Source organism: Lichenostomus cassidix, chromosome 5 (genome assembly GCF_008360975.1).
Source record: "Lichenostomus cassidix isolate B80296 chromosome 5, HeHo_3.0, whole genome shotgun sequence".
In the NCBI taxonomy this organism is placed as follows: Eukaryota; Metazoa; Chordata; class Aves; order Passeriformes; family Meliphagidae; genus Lichenostomus; species Lichenostomus cassidix.
Window position 1 is genome coordinate 20,478,685 of NC_139486.1, and position 21,827 is coordinate 20,500,511.

Here is a 21,827-nt window from a genome sequence, read left to right on the forward strand (position 1 = left end):
ATGCAGCCCTGATGACTAAAAATTGGGCCATGTGTGATGACAAAGATACATTAGATAGTTTTAAAAATTTGCAAACATTAGGCTGCAGCACTGTGTGGAAAACCAAGTACACATGCAATTGTTCATTTTACATACAACACAGTGTGCCCAAGCATGCATGGGCTACAAATACAACGTTTTTTAAACACTGCAAATAACTGTGTTTCCAGAATTGGCATGATCCTATGCAAAACACAGATTACTAAGTTACTCTCACACAAGTTTGATATTAATTAAAATTTTCAGTAGGTTCCACTTGAAACTCAGTGGATCAGCCTGGGTCCATCCAACCACAAAGCTTTTTACTGAGTTGAATCTATGCTGAACACAGGTTTCGTTTTGCAGTCAGTTCAAAAAACAAAAGTCCAAGTTTGGTTTGTGAAAGACAACAAAAAATTAATTTCAAAAGCTCTTGTTTAGTCTTTTTTTTTAAACCATTGGCTGCCCAGAAAATGGGACTAATAAGAATTGGTTTCCTGTAATTATTGGTTCATTGAATCTTTTCTGGATCTTAGGCATTCATAATGCTGCTCTGTTTTATGGATATTCTGGTATTTAACATGAATTGAGATCAAGCCACAGTCCTTTCATCTGGGAGGGCTGGAACATTTCCCTCCTCCTTTGGTTTTTTTGTTTGTCTGTTTGGGGTTTTTTTGGTTTTTGTTGTTGCTTGTTTGTTTTTTGGTTAGTTTTGTTTGCGGTTTTTTTGGCATAGCAATGTAATATCTTTAAGTTTTTGATTTTTGCCTTATTTTTTAAAAACACAGATAAAACATCAGTTTGAAAGAAATAGGAAACAAATAACAACACAAAGCATGATCCCATAAGCCTTATTTTCACAGGGACAGGCTGAAAAATCATAATCTACAAACAGACAGAAATTGAAATACATGTATGGAAAGGAAAAGGTGTCTGGAAGATAAAGGTGTCCTTTTTCCCTAGGGTACAACTGCATACACTCAATACTAGCCCAGAACATAAGATTAATGCTGATTCCATAAAACCATACATCTTCTAAAGAAAACACAGAAATATCTTTAGCCAAGGCAGAAGCCCAGGGTACTGCTAGTCTCTGAGTGTGATTTATTTTCCCTTAAAAAAAAAATCTCCAAAGCATTGAGCTGAATATTTTGTTTCTTTACACCAGAGACTTACTACAGCAAGCCATATAAGAAGAAAATTTATTCATAGGGTTTGTAGTGACTGTAATTGGCTGCCAACTGGATTGGAGGTATTTTACAAAATAATTGATGAAAGGAGCAGAAGACAGATCCTCAGCTGGGCCTTTCCTAGCCCACTTTCCTCCCAAACCAATGGATAGCAGAGCTAGAATCTAACTCAGCATGTCTGTCGTGGCATTCTTCAAAAAGAATTTTTTTTACAGAAATAAGGTTAAAAATTGAAATGTATCCTTTTGCATATACCTACCAAAACACTGACAAAGGGACATACGTGGTAGAGAGTATCACAGCATAGATGACTCACATTTAAAAACTTGCCTGTGAGCTTTCTGAGGGAGTAGAAAAGAGGAAGTAATCCCCTTGGAGTAATTTATTAGTACAATGTCACATAAATTAGGATATAACCTCAAGTTAGGATATTTCCTATAATTTGAGTTTAAAGTTCTTTCAAACAATTCCTACACAACTAACAAGAATTTTTTCTGTCTTGAGTTACTACTGTACAACCTAGAAACGAAGAACTGAATGTTGCTTACACTTAATATTGAAAACGAAGAAGATCATAGCTTGATCTTAGGCAACAGCATGTGACTAAGAGAAATGGGATTAACATTGGAGCTCTTTCCTTGTGCTCATCCTTCCTTTGATACCCATGTACATCATCAAACCTCAGCTATCTTATGCACTGTCAGCATCATATACAACTATCTGGTTTTCACTTGGAGTAAGTTTGATCTTTTGACATGGTGACATAAAGTATCATGAGGTTATGATTTGACAGTGGTGGGGTAAAACAGGTGACAGTGTATCAATAGCCAGATGGTCACTATTTCTGGCAGATTTAGGGTGATAATTTCCAAAGATACTGAATTGTCATACTGCATTTTGACTTAAATTCAACTAGGAGTTGTCAGTTTTGGTTGGATGGTGTCATAGACTTTATATCTGCAAACCTAAGAGAGGAAATAAAATTCAGATGATAAAAAATTATGAGGCAGGCATAAGGTCTGCTCAAGTATTTGCTTAATCTACCACATACCTTACATTTCTACTCTGTATCTATATAGACAGTATCTGGAGTGTGGCTAGAATCACAGCTCCTTTTTATAAATTCTCTTCAAAACTTTTCTCCCCTAAATATTTAAAAAATATCACAAGTAGCAAAACCAAGTTTGTCATTGAATGACTTTGTAATTCTCTGCAGAACCAGGATTCACTTTGAGACCTCTGAAATAGCATTGTCCTTGTGCATCATACCACACAGCTGCCATGCTAATTCTTCCAGTGTAAAAAACCACTAGTTTGTTTTCCAAGAGACAGAATATGCATTACCAGGCTGGTGAATTTATTGTCAAGATGAAGCAACAAAGATTTATAGAGCAACCAGCTGTCATTAAACATTAGTTTATAGGTACAGATACTCTGAAAGAAAAAAGCAAAAGAAAAAAAAGACATACCTGTGGGGTAGTGTTCATTCACTGGCCAGCTGTCAACCTGAAGTGTTGCATTGCCACCATTCCTGGTAAAGCGTACTACGTGGTATTTGCCATCATTTACAGGTGTGCTTTCCTCTTTAATAGAGATGTCCACTGTGCCAATATTGAAGACTACACCAATCTTGCCTTGCTCCTAACACAAAAGAAGAAAAGAAACAAATGTTTTTTAATTGCTGCTGCTTAGGAGAATGTTCGTGGCCTATAAATCTCTAATGGGTAATTTTGCCAGTAGATGGCACTGAAGAATACACAGAAGTGTCATTTTGAGCTTTGTCAGAACACATTTCATTGGTTCTGCTTCAATGCAAACACTGCCTTTCACGCTGTTCTTTACAGCATTCACCTGAAGACAGTGACTCATTTGTTCCCGTAAAACATCACAGAAGACAGGTGAGAAACCAGGCAACAAAAATCAGGAGATGTGGATAAAGAGTAATTTGAGCAACATCTCTACTGATTACTACTAGTCACTTTTTATATAAAATGCAGCCACAGACAGGCTGTATATCAACACCTGTTCTGTTCTGTTATTCTTCTTGGGAAACAACAGTCCTCACCCCAAAACAAATAACAGTGGCATCCAGAAGGCAGAAAGCAGTTATAAAATGAATGGAACTCGAAGGGAGCAGAAATGTAATTAGCTGACTGACAACCTGAGGGAAGGTAATTGCTAAAATACCTAAAAGACAGGAGCAGTCAGTCTTACTTTTCTCCATCACTCCCCAAGCAGTGCCTTACCAATAAAGCAGTTCTCCAAAGTGTTTTCCCAAAACTTTCCACCAGTCACTGACTGGAAGGGAAGAGCAGGCAAAGCCTGTTTTAGTAGCCACAACACTTCCTTCTGCAGCTCCCCTCATATAGTTCCAAGTAATGATCACATTGAATGACCTTAGGTTGTAAAATAACACACCCAGAGTATATTCAGATTAGATATATGCATTTAATACTACTAAGTGCCAGAAATTCTCAACTCTGTACAATTAATAGGAATGCATCTGCAAACACTCAATAAGGGGAGGCACAGTGTGCTGGTGTCAACAGTTATGAAGGAATATTATGTGTACTGCACAGATCCAAAACTGGTACAGACAGGCAGAACTAAAATGTATCATATCGGAAGCCAATACATTTGCTAGCCATACTATATATTAGCTATATACTATATACTAGCTATACTACTATTTCCATACTATAAAATTGGCAAAGCTTTGTCGACAGTCTTAATAGAAAAAAACAAGGAAGAAACAACAACAGAGATTAGATGGCCATCTTCTATGCAAATATATCTTCTTTGAAAAAAACTGAGGTATACTAAAGGGTAATGGGAGAATTCTGTTCCTGCTACTACCTTACATATCTGCTTAGTAGGCAGGGGACTCAACCCTTCAAGGCTGTTACCCTAACTTTACTACATTTACATTAACAAATCTCAGCAAAAAGAAAGAAACTTCTCCTCTTGTACTTAACGGCCACCATGGATTCCTGTCTGGGATTTAATCCTGTCTTCTGATATCAAAAGACCTTTTTCCTAAAATTTTCCTATATTTCAACTTCTCAGAGAGGCCTTTCTGATTCCTGCTTTATGTTACATTTCATAGCTTACTCATAACAGAATAATACTCATTACAAGTTCCTTGTATCTTCAATGCCCTTCTTTTTTTTTTACATTTTCTTCTTAACACCAAGTCCCCTGGTGTCAGACTACAGCATTGTTATAAGAATGCAAAACAAACAGTCCTGTAACTGCAGAGGTCTTGAACTGTGGTTCAACTACTTGAAGTTTAGTGCTGAAACAGTAAGCATCTTGGTTTTTCTCTCATTACAACAGTAAATTTTAGACTGTTCTAAATGTATGCTGCATAGCAAGTTTCATGTACATTCATACTGTTATTCTTTGGAGGGACTTTTCTTCAAGATATCAATATAATCTTTCTATTTTCACTGGAACATGAGGTAAGTGGATTGTTGCTCCCAGCAGATGCATGAACTCATACGCCATTTGAATACAACCAATGTTTCTTCTCTCATGCTAGCCCAAAACCAAGTGAAGTTTCAGTTAACTAAGATTTATTTCAGGTAAAAGCATTGCTGGCACAGCTTTACCACTTCTTTGACATATGAAGTAAGTGATCTCTCAACACTGTTTTAGTGAATCTTTTGCTGGCAACCATGTAATTATCTTTACCTGCATAGCAATTAGCAAAGAACACATGATTAATTTTTCCTCAAAGACTCAAATAATGTATCTTGACCAGATAACTTGGCTACTGATACTGTGGTTTTGCAAGGCGTTGCCTTGTAATCAACCTCCTGCACAACCTCTCATATTGCTTTTTAATTGCCATCAACACGTCAAGCTTCTTTGGCAAACTGTCGCTGCTCTAAGAAGAGTCCACACTTTAAGGGAGTTTGGTGAAAGCAGAGCAGGTAAGATGAAGAGCTGTCCCTTGTCTAATGAACAAATCACCACCACCACAGAAGAGGGAGGGATTAAGAAGTATTCAGCAGAGTGAAAGCTGCATGCCTTCAAACCCTACAGGCTTAATGAGGCAAAGGTAAAAACTTGCAAGTGGGGAAAAGAATGGTGGGAAGTTCAAATAATCTCTGCAGATTGAGAAAATGTTTCTGATTTCTCCTTAGAGGAAAAGGAGATAGTGCCTTTCACCATTTCCTTCCCATGGCTTGAAGGAAAAGACCTATTTAAAGGGCTAGTGATAAGAGGGCAAACTGGAAAAGAGATAAGATTCCGGAAGCAGAGGACTGCAAAATGCCAGTGGCCTTTAGTCTGATGGAGAGAAGAGGGAAAGGAGCAAACTGGTGCCTTACCCATCTCAAGAGCCAGCCCCTCCCGAAGCCAGAAAAGACAGCCCTTCTAAAACCAGTCTAATACTTTGTTGCAATTGAGAAATGCAAAAATTTATCTTAAAAAAAAATCATGGGCCTGATGGATGACCTATTCCAGCTCTCTTCAGACCACTCTTGGGCAGATCTCCCTGTGACTCTTTAACACAAGTTTTGCAGAAGCACAACTTCTGATACCCTTATTTGGACTGAGTAGGAACTTGTCATGAAAATGGTTTTGTTCCAATTACCAGTATAAAACACAATACAACACAATATGCCAAAGGTAGGGCTACTGATGCCAAACTGCACACATAGACATCAAGATACAGTTTATTAATGGTATTTTATATGAAAAAATATAAAATATTAAATATAAAAATATAAAAAATGAAAAAATTAACAATTAGTTTATGCATTCCTGGCAGAAGAAAAGAAAATAAAAAAAGTAAAGCAAACACAGAGAAAATCCTACAGCAAAGAACAATGACCACAGACATACAGGGCAAATCCACAATTTACTTTCAACATCTCTTCAATTCCAGTTCCTTACACTACAACACTTCATTAAAAACAGCTTTTACCAAGACCTACCTTCCTTCTAAATCTGAAAGAAAAGCTTTACCATTAAGGATTAACACTTCATGATGGACATGACCTTTCATTCCTTTCCGCACACATTCAGCTGGTGGATTTTCTTTCCACATAACCAAACAAAGGTATTAACTAGATCAGAAAATATGTGACAAAGAAAGATTTACCTTTGAGCCACTACCTATAAAGTTTATTTTGTAGTTATAGAAAAAAAGAATCCTAACTATACAGCAAGGAAAAAGGTGAATACAGAGTCACATAGAGCAACAAGTTACATGGTCCAAAAGGGATCAAGAGAATTTTAACAGACAGTGCAAATTTTTTTTTCCTCTCTATATTGGTATTCACTGGCTGCCTCAAAAACTTTCCATGAAAAGGTGACTATTAATTAATGTTTTTGAAACCTCCAAATGACATCAATTGCTGGCATGATGTCTTGGAAAACTGAGAACCATTTAATTTATAAATAATGAAGTGAACTCAGCATTCAGTCTATTTTACTTTTCCTCTTCTTTCTTTAAGGCTACTGTGCCAAAAAAGATACTTAAAGTTTTTCAAGAATTTGTCCTGTGCTGATTTGTACCATAAAATTGCTGCCCTCAAAAACCACATTACCATTTCACTGCTTACAGTCCTTCTAGAGATAAACTTCTCCCGTTATGTCTTTAAGACTTCAGAAATATAATTATGATCACATAATGGAATGGTTGTAGATAAATTTTAAGAACAAAAAAAGAACAAAGTACTAAAAAAAAAAAAATTATACAAGGTTTCTCCTTGACCTGTCTATTCTACACAGGCTCCTGGCAACAGTTTGTTATATGCACAATTACCAAACATTTTGAACATTATTAAATGACACAAGAGCTAATCTACAGCCTGGATCAGGAGATCAGCAATTTATTCATTGCCCTGAAGCATTGATTCACTCTGGGCAACCTTTTCTTTACCTTTTTGTAAACCAGATTCTTCATCTGTGACAGAGGAGCTATAGGCACCTCTTTCCAAGCTCTACAAGCCCTGCAAATCCATATATATTTTACTTAAACATTGGTTATATCCTGCCAATCCCAACCTTTCAGCGCTGAGAGCAACTACAATTGGAGAGGAGCAGGTCCCAAGCTTTCCTCAGTTTCTACTTTCAACCCCTTCAAAACCTGTTCCTTTCCTCTGCAGGGACCTCAGGAACAGGTCTGAGGTTTGACATTTTAGCAGGTATCTTTTATCTCTCATTTCTCTCCATTCAAGCAGAAGTAGAGCCTGTCCTGTGTGCAGATTGTCAGGCCTTTGCTTTCTCCACACCATGTCTCTACAGTTTGAAGGCACCTGTCTTTTTGTAGCAGACAAGGTAGAAAGAAAGTAAAATGGGGTTGGCAGTGGTTTTGTAAGATGAGCAGTTGGAGTGTGTTAGAGGATACACATACATGAACAGCCACACGCACTCTGTGCCCTGAAAAGGGCTTTACCTCTAGGTTTTTTTTTCTAAATCTAAAATTCAAATAGTCCCCATGTCCTAGGTTGCAATATAGATGTATTTAGTATTCTATTACCACCAGCTGTGGGGCATTAGCTGTTATCTCCTGCTAATGACTCACCCCTGATAACAGACAATGGGCCATCAAGAACCAACCACATGACTCATGGAATTATCCTATTATGAGATGCTCCACCCAGGAGGGAGGAGCCAAGCATTCCCACCTGGATATAACCTGGCCTTGGAACTGCCAAAGTCTGCCCTGTCTACTGGGTTCCCAGAGGACAAGAGATACCACTGGACCTTCAGGTGGAGACCAGACTTTTCACAGGATCACTGCTTCAGCAGAACTACTTCATTTGGACTGCTACCACCACCCTAACAGGGTGTCAGGTTGTATCTGACTTTGTCAGTGCTTTTCCTTGTATTATTGCACTTATTTTTTTTTTTTAATTTTCCTATTAAATTATAATCCTGACTTGCGATCTCCCACGGGCTTGTTTTCAAACTAATACACAACACTAAAAGAATATAGTTGTTCCTTGTGTGCATAAAGCACTCCCTTTCAAAAGCCAAGAGAGAGAGCTCCAGGTGTTAGGACAAATCCTACTCTCAGGTGCATCAATGTAAATCAATAGCAATTCTGTTGATGGAACACGATTCCTACAGATGCAAGTGGAAGCAGAGTTTATCCCAGTATATTTTTCTGAAGCATAATGTAAAATTAAAGAAAGCATTTATAAAACACACCTGAAATCTGACTACAATCCCAGGCTGTGTTTTCTCACACTCATTTTATTTCATAATTTTTTTAAGTAGTGATGACTGCACAGACTGCCTCCTCCTCCCACCCTGGCTGGTTCCAACATGGCTAGACATCAGCCCAAACCTGGCAGACAATATTCCTAGTTACTCCTTCCTGCAGATCACTGTCTATTTTGCTGCTCTCATTTGAAAGTAATGCAAGCTCTTTTAGCAATACAACAAGCCACTGCACACTGTAGGAAGCTTTACTTTCTAAATTCAGGAAAATTGCTTTGTTTTTTTATAACCCTGAGAACTGCTTTTCCTGGAATGGCTTGCCAACATTTTAAAGTTATCTTGAAATAAGAAAAAATGCTGTTAAGAGTAAAGGAAGTACACGTGTCAGGTAATTTTGTTTGATTTTTAAGGGCTATTATAATGAGCAGTAGGTCATTTCTTGTTATAGACTGCTTGTTACTGCTTCTTTAAGGTACTCAACCAGATCTACTCAATGCCTATGTATCAGAAAGAATGACACACATACAAACCTATTTATCAGAAAGAATGACACACATACACACAGGATAAAATAAATAGAAATTATTACCCTTTGGGGACGTGGCTTTTAAAAGAAGCAATTCTCAGAGATACATAATTTATAAGACTAAAAAGGACAACTGTTACAATCTACTCTCCTCTAAAATTTTATAGGTCATATATCTTGTCTGAATTGATTCTTTTTTAAACTATAGGATATATTTTAGAGCAGCACTTATTTGTGATTTGCAGCTGAGGAAAGAAACCTTGGATTCCTTACAGTTGCCTCTTTGATGAGATTGGCCTAGTGTTAAACATGGTCAAAAAGACAAGTGGAATTCAAGAATTATAATGAATAGGAACAGTGTACAAAAGGAAAACCTCTATTATAAGTTAATGGTGGACCTTTGACCTAAATTCTTGAGCACAGTATACAGATCTTTACAGGCCATCTCAAAAAGAAAAAGAGGAGATATAAAAGGTTAAAAATATATAAAAATAATAGTAGTTAAAATATATAAAAATAATAATAGTTATAAAAATAATAGTATACTTGAAACTGTGTATTTAGGGAGTCATAAAGCAGTGATTCAGCACTTTTTCTTTATAACTCAAAGAACTGCAAATATATAAGAAAAGCATTTGACAGTTATATTTAAGCAAAAAAGTACCAAATTCATGGGAAGAATCAAGAGCCATTGAATACACCAATATGAATATAACCTTATGCTCAGCTCTTCCTGAAAAGGAGATCAGAATTGTTTAACTGTTACTTAAATTGAAACACCATCTAGCACCATACTGCCATAAATGACTTGCAAGTCTGGGATCAAGCCAAAATTTTCTTGAAGGTTCCTACTGATTCTTGTACCTTTTATGAAGTGGTGAAACAATGGAACTGGGAAAGATTAATGAGAATCTAATCTTTTCCACTGAAGGTTTAGGAACGATAGCTTAGATAAACATCTGCCATAGCCAGGCTGCTGCCTTTAGTCCATACTGAGTGCAAACAAAATCTAAAGCAGATGACTTAAGGTTCCAGTTTCATCTTTCCATGACTGCAAACTCTCTCCCCAGTTTTATAGAGCATAAGAGAAAACCACTCAGCTCTCTGAGTTTCTTGCTTAAAAGAAGGTTTTCCAGTCCTTCATTTAAACTTCCCCATGGCCCTGAAACTCCAGCTTACTCACACTTTTTTTTCCAAATAAAGACACCAGAAATTTTTAACTTTAGTTTACAGAAATTACACAATCTTACCATGAGATTCACATTTGAGGCTTATTCACCATCATCAACAGACTAATTCAGGAGTGCTTTCTCGGAGGGTTCCTTGAATTGAAAGATGATCTCTACTCTGGTTTGAGACACATTACATTATTTGGTTAAAGTAAAATGTATACCAGTTTCCTTGCTAAGAGCTTAACAAGCTTTCCAAACTGCCCTTCATTTTTTGCCAGCTGAATGTTTGTGTGGGACATGGACTGTAGTATAATACTTCTTTAATGGCCTGTGTTACAAGAAATTGTAGTACAGAAATACACTGCTACTAAAGAACATCTTACTCCTGTTCTTGAATTTTTTTTACCAAACACCTTCTCAATATTACAGAAATAGAGTTGTGGGATGTGAAAATGCCATTCTCTTGCTTTAATTTTACCTAATCTCCTCCTCTCCCTGCAGCTTTCCTTCTTTCTTTGCCTTTTGTCTAATAAAAGTTTCTTTTATAAACAAAACTACCCCGAAGACAAGCCAAAAAAAAGGACAAGAAGCTCAATTCTGTGACAATTCTCAGGAGTGACTCATTATGTACAACACACACATGATATTTTCACCAAGAAAAGATATGAGAGATAGAAGCTGCTTGTTTATTTCAACCCAGATACCCTGCATCAGGTTATTATTTTGCATATCATTGCAGTGATTTAGGTAACATTAATACACAATATCAGCAGAATTATACTTAGGAATTAATTTTGCACCAGAAGTTTACATATTTCATGTAAGGTGATACCATTAGAACAGTTGGAGACCTTTAAATCTTAACTCACTGAGGTAAATTAGATACAGTACATAGTCAAAAGAAAAGATTTTTGCTTTTACTGCTGCTCTGCTGTACCTTGAAAAAGCCACTTTCATTTCTCTGTCTCTAGTTTGTCTTTTTATAATGAGAAGTCACATTATCAAAAGGCTTATCAAACAGTGCTTATCTGCCCCAGTGGAGCCCTGGTATCCAGTGGGGCCTCCAGATGTTGTTGCAGTACAGTTAATTAATATCAAGCAGAGTATCCTGATTTACTGTATCACCATTACCATGATGAAGCTTGTACTAAGCTCACCCTAAACCCATTTCCTCAAAATCTGGGGAATGCTGTGGTACATCTAGTTGCTCTTGTATGTGACACCTGCCAAGCCTGGTAATCAGTGATATTCAGCAGTCTTAAAGGGAGGCTTCCTTCCGTGCTATTCAGCACCTAAGACAGTGTGGCAAATGAAATCTTTTTACCCATTACCTAGGATAGCACCAATACACTCAGTCAATTAACAGGTAGTAAAATGTTTCAAGAAACACATGCAGGTGTGTTTAGGCCACACAGTTTGCAAAAAACCATTGTTGTTACACAGCTGGTGAAACTCCAGCAATGAGGCTGCTAATCCTCACTCATTTAGGGATATCATACTGAAAATAAAGAAACAGAAATTAGCAGCATGCTAAAAAGGGGCATTTCCTAGGGAAACAGAATGCAAAACAAATTTAAAAGGTAATGCCTATCAATTGGTTCACTGGCAAATACATTATTCAGATGGTTAATTTGTTCCCACTGATTAAAATAGACATCATAAAAATCTGCCCTATCTGATGGTCTGAACTCCAACTATAATTAGGATTAAATATTCTGACAGTGCCATTTGAAAATACAAGTAGTATATCCTGGAAAGTTTTGTGAAATTATACCTTGTAGATATGATTCTTGACTAGGGCAGAAACAGGAACCATTCTGCATGTTGACATCTACTTCAGTTTTTCTAGAGGACTTTTCCAATACATATTTTGTGCTGCATTTTAAACTCAAAGTATGCTCAGGCTGCTGCACTCCTCCAGCATTACAGAAGTTGGCTGATTAAAAGCAGGCCTTTAACTTTTTGTTTCTAAGAGCTGCTCTGCAGCTCACTCTTCACACAAAAACATGACCAGCTGCTAAAATGTCACATCCACTCAATAAAGAAATGACTGCAGGAGCTAGTCAGATTTTAGTAGAGCACAAGAACAAGGAACTTGCTCCAAAGCCGAGATCTTCGAGGAGAAAATATGCCCATCCATCTCACAACACCTCCCCCGGGGCTTCAGTCCACTGGGTAACATTGCCAACAATTTGTGCTGGCAGAAGCAAAAGTGGCAGTCACACTCTGGTGGTTTGAACCTCACTGGATATCAGATACTCACCAAAACCTTTCTATCACTTCTCCAATTCAGCTGGAAAAGGAGAAGAAATAAAATGAAAGGCTCATGAGTTAAGGACAGGGAGAGATCACTCAGTTGCTGTCAATGGCAAAACAGTCTCTGGGAAATTAGTTTAATTTATTACCAATCAAATCAAAACTAGGGTAATGAGAAATAAAACATCTTCTCCCTGACATTCCCTTCTTCCAGGACTTAACTTTACTCTTGAACTCTCTACCTTCTCCCCACTGCCTGCCTCACCATGGACTTTACCACAGGCTCTCTCCCCCTGCCATTGCTCCTACTCAGCAACTTTTTCACCCTTTTTAACTATGTTATCACAGAGGTTATACCACTGTCACTGATTGCCTTGGCCAGCAGCAAGCCCTAGTCTTGGAGTTGGCTGGCATTGGCTCTGTCAGACATGGGGGAAGCTTCTGACAGCTTCTCACAGAAGCCACTTATGTAGCCCTCCCATTCCAAAATCCTGCCACACAAACCCAATATATACAAAAATACGGAATTAAAGATCTGACACAGGCTGCGTGGAATAAACTAGGTACCTTAACTACTAGGCTTCCTTTTCAAAAGCGTTTGGTACTATTGTGAGATATCAGTAAGCTGAAGGCAAAGCACATATTACTCAGTAATAGCAATCAGAGCTGTCTGTCTCAACCCATAACCCACAGCTCACCAAAAGTGAGCACTTGTCAAGAAGATGGCATTAAAAAAGGACACTGGTGTCTGACAGAAAGGTGATCATGAATACCAACTTGCCACCATCTAATTAACCCAAGTGCAGTAGATATAGAAGTGCAAGGGCTGAAGAAGGCTTTGGACAAAATTAATTTATTTGAACTATTTTTTTGCAAACTCTCTTTTAAGCATAAAGAATATTTGAAGGTTTCAGAGTGATCAAAAAATATATGTTCAAAAGTATTATATAACTACGCACTATATACTACCATATTTTACTTTCTTGGTGTTTTCTTTATACAATTTTAATAGAACAGAATCCTATTAGAACTTAATGCATCTGGGGCCTATGTTCTATGTTCCTTTTGAAATCTGTGAAACAGATTCCATGAACTGCATAATAACAGCCTATTGTAACCAAAGTAGTCTTCTTTACCAGACAAACAAGAGGTTTGAGATAAGGTTCAATATGTGTCTCCAACCTGACAAGAAAAAAGACGGAAATGTGTGTATTTATAAACATAAAAAGTGTTTATTTCTAGCTTTTCAGAGCTCGCTTTTTTAAAATGGCAGATTTTTTTTTAAAGTTAGTGTAATGTAGCTTTTGAGATGTGGCTGGACTCCAGCAGATGGCTATTCTAATCCTGAATCAAAGAGGTTTCCTAAGATTTTTAATGGACACACAACATTAAAAATACATGAACATTGCAGTATAGGAAAGTTATATTTCTAATGAAAACACTCTAATTATTCAAAATTATTTAATACTCTAGAGATTGTATGACAAACCACTGTTACGTGATAAATGGTGGATTACTAGACAGAGATGGAAAAAGAGAAGACAAGAACATAGTGGTTTGTAGACACAGATCACAAAGGAAGCCACCAGTACCATTTGCAGGAAAAGCAGAGACAAAGATAAATGACTTGACAAAATTTTGCAGGAGCTAGAAGTTACAGGAACAGAACAAATAATTGAAATAAACAAATTCATTCTTAAGCTACTACCTAGCAATTTACACTACCTTAACTTTGCTACCAAAGAACATTTCAAACATCCATGTTCTACATATGCATAGGATGCATTAACTACTAAACAGGTCAAACGGCTGCATCTGAAACTTGTTGGAAATAGCACCTCACATCTAAGACTGACTTTTCCCACAAAGATGAGAATTTTATTGAATCAAGATAGGCTGCTGGGAAAAAAATACAACTTGGCTATTTGCATATTTATTTTGTGTTGCAGAATTTGCTTGCTGTAAAGCTGTTTGGCAAAGTGGTATCAGCTGAGCCACTTGCCAAGTTTGTATTATATTAATTAAAACAGAACTCCTGATGTCAACTGGAAACTTGATTATTGGGAATGGATGTCACAAAGTAAGTTGAAGTACTTTCAGCACTGACTTTTTTTGCATAGTGGGGGTGGGAAGGAGTAGTGAGTAAGGAAAAGGTTAATGTCAGAATTTCAGCTTCCATACTTCTTCCTTATATTTTCTTCTCTGCACTTTCTAGGAAAAATATCATGAGATGTAAAAGGACAACCAATATATCAAAGGAAACACCTGTCTTAGGACTGTGCTGAGAGTTTAATCCTACTGTAATACCAGTGGCACTTAGAAGATGAGTGTCCTCTAGGTCCTAGAACACTTTGAAATCAGTGGGAGAGAAAGACAGAAGAATTTAGCATGAGGATGCATTCCATTACTCAGCCTGCCTCTCCCTATGGACAATCAGTCATTCATGTTAGTTTCCATGAGAAAAAGCAAGGTTTCATCAGGCCTGGAGGAAGGGACAAAGACCACCTTTGAGACAGCCCTTTTTTGGAAATCATTGTAGCTACCATTAGGAACACTGAGGTAAAGACAGCTCAGGGTATGGGAGATATGACCAGTAAAAAACCAACCCTAACATGCACATTCCTTGGCCAAGGAAGAATTTTTGTGAATAAACTGGAGCAGCCAAAGGAACTTAGAGATATAGGACTGTTGTGATTTAGATGATACAGTTTGTGTTTACATACTGGAAGGGAAAATTTTCTTGCCTTTGTCTAGCACTTTGTGATTTAGCGACACTCAGTGAATATTACCTGAGTGCAAGAACAGAGTTCCTCTCTTCATTCATTATTTTGTTAGCATGCTGCTGAAATTAGTAGGTCATACCCTGACATTTCTATTCAGGAGAAAGCCCTACAGAGGATACAGATCTGAAAAAAGATACTGTATGTTCAGCACAAAATAACATAGCATTTAAAAATCCAATTTTAAAGAACTGGCATTTTGTTTAGGCAAATAAGACTAAGATGTGCCTTATCTTTTTGCAATGATATGACTATAGCCCCAACTCTCCATAATTTCTCCTTCCTACACCATTTAGTCATCTGATTAGTTGATTGGGAGAGACAATTAACTTGCAACAGGCTGATCTTGTGAAATGCAAAATAAAGGAGCAATAAGGGTGATGGATGTCTGTGGCCAACTATTATGGCTGTTGTCTGTGTCTTCAGGCAGATGGAGGACAATACTGGCAGCATATGGCATGGGAGTCTGGGCCTGAAAGGTGGATACAGGAGACTTCTGATAAAAGGAATTAAAACCACAACAGCATGGTGGCTAGCAAGCCAGTCTGACAGACCAAACTGTTGATCACCTCTTCAATTCTGCACCTCTACACCTTACCCAGACCTACAGGATCCCACCTCCATTCCTATTGCTTGCCTTTTAGCTTTGCCTGCAGAGAGGGAGCCAAGAAGCCTTAGCTGGAAATGGGCTAGAGCCAATAGTGATTTTGGCAGATGCAGCCAGGCAGCAGTGGTCAGTTGGTGAAGCTGGCCACGGTGAAAGTCTCATCAAACTAGGAATGCTGCTTGTTCCTTGAAAACCTTACCTTAATGGATAACTAAGTGCTTTAGAAAGCAGTCATTTGAGCACTTTGGTTGATGGGATACACAGAAGCAAGAGGTGATGGAGATCAGCAGCTGTCCCTAGAGTCTCACTACAGCTTCAATGGTGAGGCACACAGGAGTGCAGCACCTTGAGCCCTAGGAGATGACAGGATACCCTGAACATCACAGTGGCACCTGGCCACTGCTGCACTGAAGCCAATGCCTTAATCTTTTGCCCTAGCTGTGCTCCAGTTTCCTATGGGGTTACAAGTTCATAGCCATTTCTTTTTCTCCTGAATAGTCTTAACACTGATCCTGGATAACGTTTCATCTCATGTTGTTCTCCTTGTCATAACAGAGTTTGGACTTGTTTCTTCTCCCAATATATTCCCTGTTTCATTCCTCTAGGAATATTTCACCCTTTTAATTTAAGAGGACCCAAGTACACTGTAAATGGAAGGGGTTTCTTTGCAGTCTGGTAAAATCGGAGAATGATTTCACTAGATACTTTGCTATTTTCTGAATGTTTACATTAAAAGAGGAGAAGCTAGTTTTAGTTGACCTTCTGGATAAGTAACTATTGACCAGATAGTTGAAAATTACCTCCTTTCTCAACCTTACTGATGGGTCTGCTTATGTCCATGAATGATGGCGTAAAGAGGAGTCACATACTTTCAATATCTCTGCTATAACTACGCTACAGATAGACTACAACCTTCAAGAACTTTTTAAAGGGCAACTACCAGCCAGTTCAGTAGAAACTTTGGTATTGGCATTTTAAAAATAGTACATGGAATCATAGAATGATTTGGGTTGGAAGAGATCTTAGAGATCATCTATTTCCATCCTCCCCTGCCATGGGCAAGGACACCTTCCAGTAGACCAAGTTGCTCCAAGCCCCATCCAATCTGACCTTGAACACTTCCAGGCATGTGGCAGCCCTTTTGTCAGGAAACCCTTTTGTTAGGAAAAGGTTAGGCAGCCCTTTTGTTAGGAAACCTGTTCCAGGTCCCCACTACCCTCATAGTATATAATAATATACTAATCAGAAATTACACAATAGTGAAAACAGAGCCATTTATTATCAGAGCACTGGCTTTCACAAGCAAAAAAAAAACCTAACCAACCAAACAAAAAAAAAAAACAAAACAAAACAAAACCCAGAAAACTCCTGAGGAAAATACACATCTTCAAGATTCAAAAGATTATTTTGAGAACTGATGGACAATGCTAGTGACACAGCCTTGTCAAGCTATAAAAAAAATCAACAAAACAAAGCAGACAGCATGTGTATGCATGTGGGAGCACTTCAGGAACCACAAAAAAACCCAAGGAATACTGGCATGGATTCCCTTTGTTCCTACCTATCGTGTCCTATGTTTAGTCACATTACAATGGGAATATGAGAAAATACAATAAAATAGCTTGTATCTGCTGTTTGCAATGGTTGTGTTCATCTCTGCGGAATCTCACTGCTCCTCTGAATAAATATCACTATTAAATTGCTTTGTACTACATTACAATATTAATAACCAAAGACTCTCCACCAGAAAATGGAAACAGTTGTTTTGGAATTAGTAATATCAAATTTGTGGTGATCCACCAAACATCATTCATACTCTTGTACCGAAAAAGAATTAAGTACATGACATAGGTGAAAGAAGCTGCAGGAAATTCATGTAACACCAGTCTTCATGCAAAGATAACCTATACTAACACTTAAAGAATGGATTAAACAAAGATTGCAGCTCTGTATCATGAAATCACGATGGTCTTTTTTCACACCAGAACACAAGTTAACCTAATTACAGTCTCCCTAAATAGATGGGTACAAATGCCAGCCTGCATACACAGCCAATTCCTGCGTCAGTGTTCTAAAAGTTTCAGAAGGGTTTGCACAGCTTCTCATTAATGAGCCTCAAACACTAGCAGAACTGTCCCAGTGTGGGAAAAGAGACCATCAATGACTGGCCAGAGTACTTCAGGGAGCACAGAGGGTTCAAAATTTCACTTTTGTTTTAAAAAAAAAGTATCAAAGATTTAAAAAATTCCACACAATAATGGCTTTTAAACATCTCAGATTTTCCATAATAAAATGAAAAAGTAATAAAAAAAATTACAATGGTTTCATTTAATTACCCAGATTTTGTTAGAATTTTCATTTCTAGACATATTACTTATGGTTTGTATTTTCATCCTCCCTTTTCCTTTGAAGAAAAAAAGGAAACAGAAAAGATGACAAAATGAGATAAAGCAGAAATGTTCTTACCATTTATAAGCCTAAACTTCAGATATTTATTTTATCTGAAGGCACAATTTTCTAATACAAACAGCAACATTATCTTCAGTGGAAAACTCTAAAAATATGTCCAGTTAAAATCTTGCTTTATTATGTTTGTAATTTTTATCGTCTCTAGACAATGAAATATGTGGGTTTCTCAAATTGAAATTACATGCAGAGCATAACCACTTCAAACTAGTCACTCATGTGGCCTACTATTACCTTCAAAAAGAAACACTCTTCCAATTTTGTACACTATATTTATTCAGCGCGGTCGTGGCTCCTGCTAAAGAGGTTGGCCCTCCTTACACTCCCTGCCAAACTCTGGGAAGCGTTATCTGAAGAGAACAATAAGAAGAATTACTATCAAGGGAGATAACACCACAGTCCTTTTAATAAGGACTCTTCCTGACATTGAAGCATGTGCTACGTGGTGACAAGGGAAAGTTTGTCGAATATAATGTCTTCATGCAAAGTTATTTGAATCTTATATTGGTTTGATGCTTTTTAAAATGCATTTATCAATTCACTTTCATCATGATGCACTTTCTTCTTTCAGGTGACTACATCTTGGATTGTTTGGGGGAGATTTTGTTTTCAATGTTGGGCATTAAAGATGCAACCCTAGAGAAGTGGGTTCAGTATCACAGTCAGTGGTTAACAACTCTGCAACCTTCAAGGTGGCATTGGAGACATGCACCTCCCCCAGCCTTCAGGGCTACATTTCCTCCTTCTTTGGGAAACTACGCAGGTGGTTTCAAGAAGAAAAAAAGAACATGAAAGCCTTGCCGTCTTTTCTAGCAAACGCTTCCCCAGCAGAATGATCTGAAATGGGAAGGAAGCATGAAAGAGATTTTATTGTTTTTGTGAGAAAGGTTAATAGCATGAGCTGCATTTAAGAAAGAAAAGAAAAAGAAAAGGTGAGTGAAATGAAAAAAACCCAGCAGCTATGTCTCAATTTTGATCAAAGCAATAGAGAGGTAGCTGTGCCAAATGTCTCCCTATTTTTCTGGATAGCTTTATAGACATGCAAGATAAAATACTTATTAAGTCACTTTTTTTTTTTTTAACATGAACAAACAGCAATGAAAACTCCCTATGGACCATCCTCAGTAGCCAATGCACCTTCTGAGAAGGCTCCAAGAAAAGGAGTGAGATTCGAACATTACAATGCTTTCTCTTTTCAGGTTTTCAGGACAGATGGACAGTAAGGAGTTCAAAACTATTCTAGGTGCATATTAAAACCTGACTGTTCTGAGAGGATTTGCAATTTTTCCAACCACTATCAGTTGAGCTGAAACTCTAACTCAATTGCTGGAGATTACCAAACAGCTACAGAAGAACTGGCATATTCTTTTATTACCTGTGTGGATTGAGATAAACTGCTAACTAGAAATTAAGGGCATTGTTTAATCCTGGCAGCATTCCTTAGACTTCAGTGATGTTTATCTAGAAATACATTTGGCTTGAAAACTGTTGTTTTAAATTGATCCTCTGAGTCTTCTTAACCCTGTTAGCAGGGGAGGATTGGGTATACTGCATTATTTTCTGAGATTTGCCTGTGGTTTATTTGCAAAAGCCACTTTTCTATCATGGCATTGACACACAAATGGAACCTGCACTTAACCCTGCCACATTTGCTAGCTGAACACAAATCAAAGATTTCCAGCCTTCATTGTCAAAAGGATGACCTATTTTCTGTCCAACTCAAACAGCCATAGTATATCCAGATCAGTCACTTTCCAGAAATGATGTAAGCCACAATACCAGGTCCCGACCACTAACGTCTCAGAACATTTCCCTCTTTTGACTATGGGTTTATGTGCACTTTCTTGCTGTGACAAGCAATTTTGAGAACAGTCTGCAGTTCCATTTGTGTATGTCACTTATAGTGCTTTTTGTCTTGTATACCATGGTTGGAACAATGATCTGAATTGCTCCTTCCTGAAGAGCCTCTCATAAAACTATGAAAAGGAAAAAATGGGGGAAATTAAGGAGGAAGCAGCCCCACAAAAGCTTCAACACCATGTACCAAAATACTACTGCTAGCATAGATCAGTGTTTCTACTAGGTGTCTGAGATAGCTGAAAAAGAGAACAGATGCAATGACTCATGTTACTAAAGGTACAGTTCTTGTCATCAGAGCTGAGTTTCCTGGACAGTTAAATCAGCAACTTTCTTAACTGCTGAATTAAAGACATTTTAAACAGTATTTCAAAGTTACAGTTGGTTACATTTGAGCATGCTGACCTTAACAATGTCACTTTAAATATTTTCTTTTTAATTAAGGTAATGGCTAAGCTCTGACGATGGGTATTGGTTTTCACTTTGTTAATTTTACTGTTAAATGGAAAATAAGATATAGAAACAGATAAGCAGAGCAGCATGACAGAAGGGCCCTTTCAGCTTGCTGGAACCATCACAATGCTCATGGGTCCAGAGGCATCAGTTTTTAGGGCTAGCAGGCTATGTGTGCAGGAGCTCTGCCCCAGGATGGCTCAGCAGCCACAGTTTTTAGGGCTAGCAGGCTGTGCGTGCAGGAGCTCTGCCCCAGGATGGCTCAGCAGCCACAGTTTTTAGGGCTAGCAGGCTGTGTGTGCAGGAGCTCTGCCCCAGGATGGCTCAGCAGCCACAGTTTTTAGGGCTAGCAGGCTGTGTGTGCAGGAGCTCTGCCCTCAGGATGGCTCAGCAGCCACAGCTCCACACACAGCACATAGGATGGGCTGGCACACACCAGGCTGGCAGCCACGGCGGCTGCTGGCCACACAATACAGGTTAAACTTCTGCACAGATACAGGTGAACCGTTTTTCTAAGCAGCAGAACGGCAGTTCTGCAAGCTCCTTTTCTGTTGGCTGCTGGAGTATTAACACTGGATATTCTTCCAGCATGATAAAGGGAAAACTTAATGTATGCCAGCAGTAACTTAGGCAGCAAATGACCTACCCTGCTTACTGAAGTTTAACCAGATTGCAACATGACACAACGTTGTTATCATGTAACATAATCCTACAGTTGCAAGAGGATTACTTCGATTTGAAGTAAAAATTAAAATTAGTAGTGCTATACAGAGACTTTTATAATAGGAAAATCTCAAAAACCTCAAAATACTTCAAACTACTAATGTTAGAAATGTGAAAGTGAGAGATGTACAAAATAATGTATGAAACTGGGAAATAAAGTCAAGCACTTTGATACATCTTTTATGATTAACAGACAACTAATGAAACTATGTTTCCCATTTATTTTCTTTTTTAATACAACACTAGTTCATAATCTAGGCACATATTTGGTACAAAATATTATTGAGATGATTGAATTAGGAGTTAACATTCACAGAGATAACAAAAGTTTCTAAGGATGCAATTTTTTTTTAAGAAAGCAAGAGTAAAGACTCTTGTGCTCCAGAATATAAAATGAACTGATACCACTTAGAGAAAAACTTTTGCAAGAGCCCAGACAAGAAGCTGCTTCCTCTTCTTGTGTTGGTTTTGCTTGGTAAAAATTACTGGCCTAGAAATTCCCTTCTGGAACACATTGATAATCCTTCTGTGTTCAAAATTATCATTCTGAATATAGGGGCTCTTCTTAAAAGTTTTTGTCATGGATTTGGGCTCTATTTT

At 37.8% G+C, this 21,827-nt stretch overlaps 1 protein-coding gene across 14 annotated transcripts in view; it reads right to left on the minus strand.

Moving 5' to 3' along the window:
• Window positions 1–21,827, minus strand: part of NRXN3 (neurexin 3) — a 982,570-nt gene that overhangs the window by 136,423 nt on the left and 824,320 nt on the right. For all 14 annotated transcript variants that reach the window (XR_014852509.1, XR_014852510.1, XM_085061643.1 and 11 more), the window contains one exon: window positions 2,678–2,849. Coding sequence is in view for 12 of the 14 variants with exons in the window: in XM_085061643.1 (XP_084917769.1) it covers window positions 2,678–2,849 (172 nt within the window). In the remaining 2 variants the exon portion in view is untranslated. The remainder of the gene's footprint in view (window positions 1–2,677; window positions 2,850–21,827) is intronic.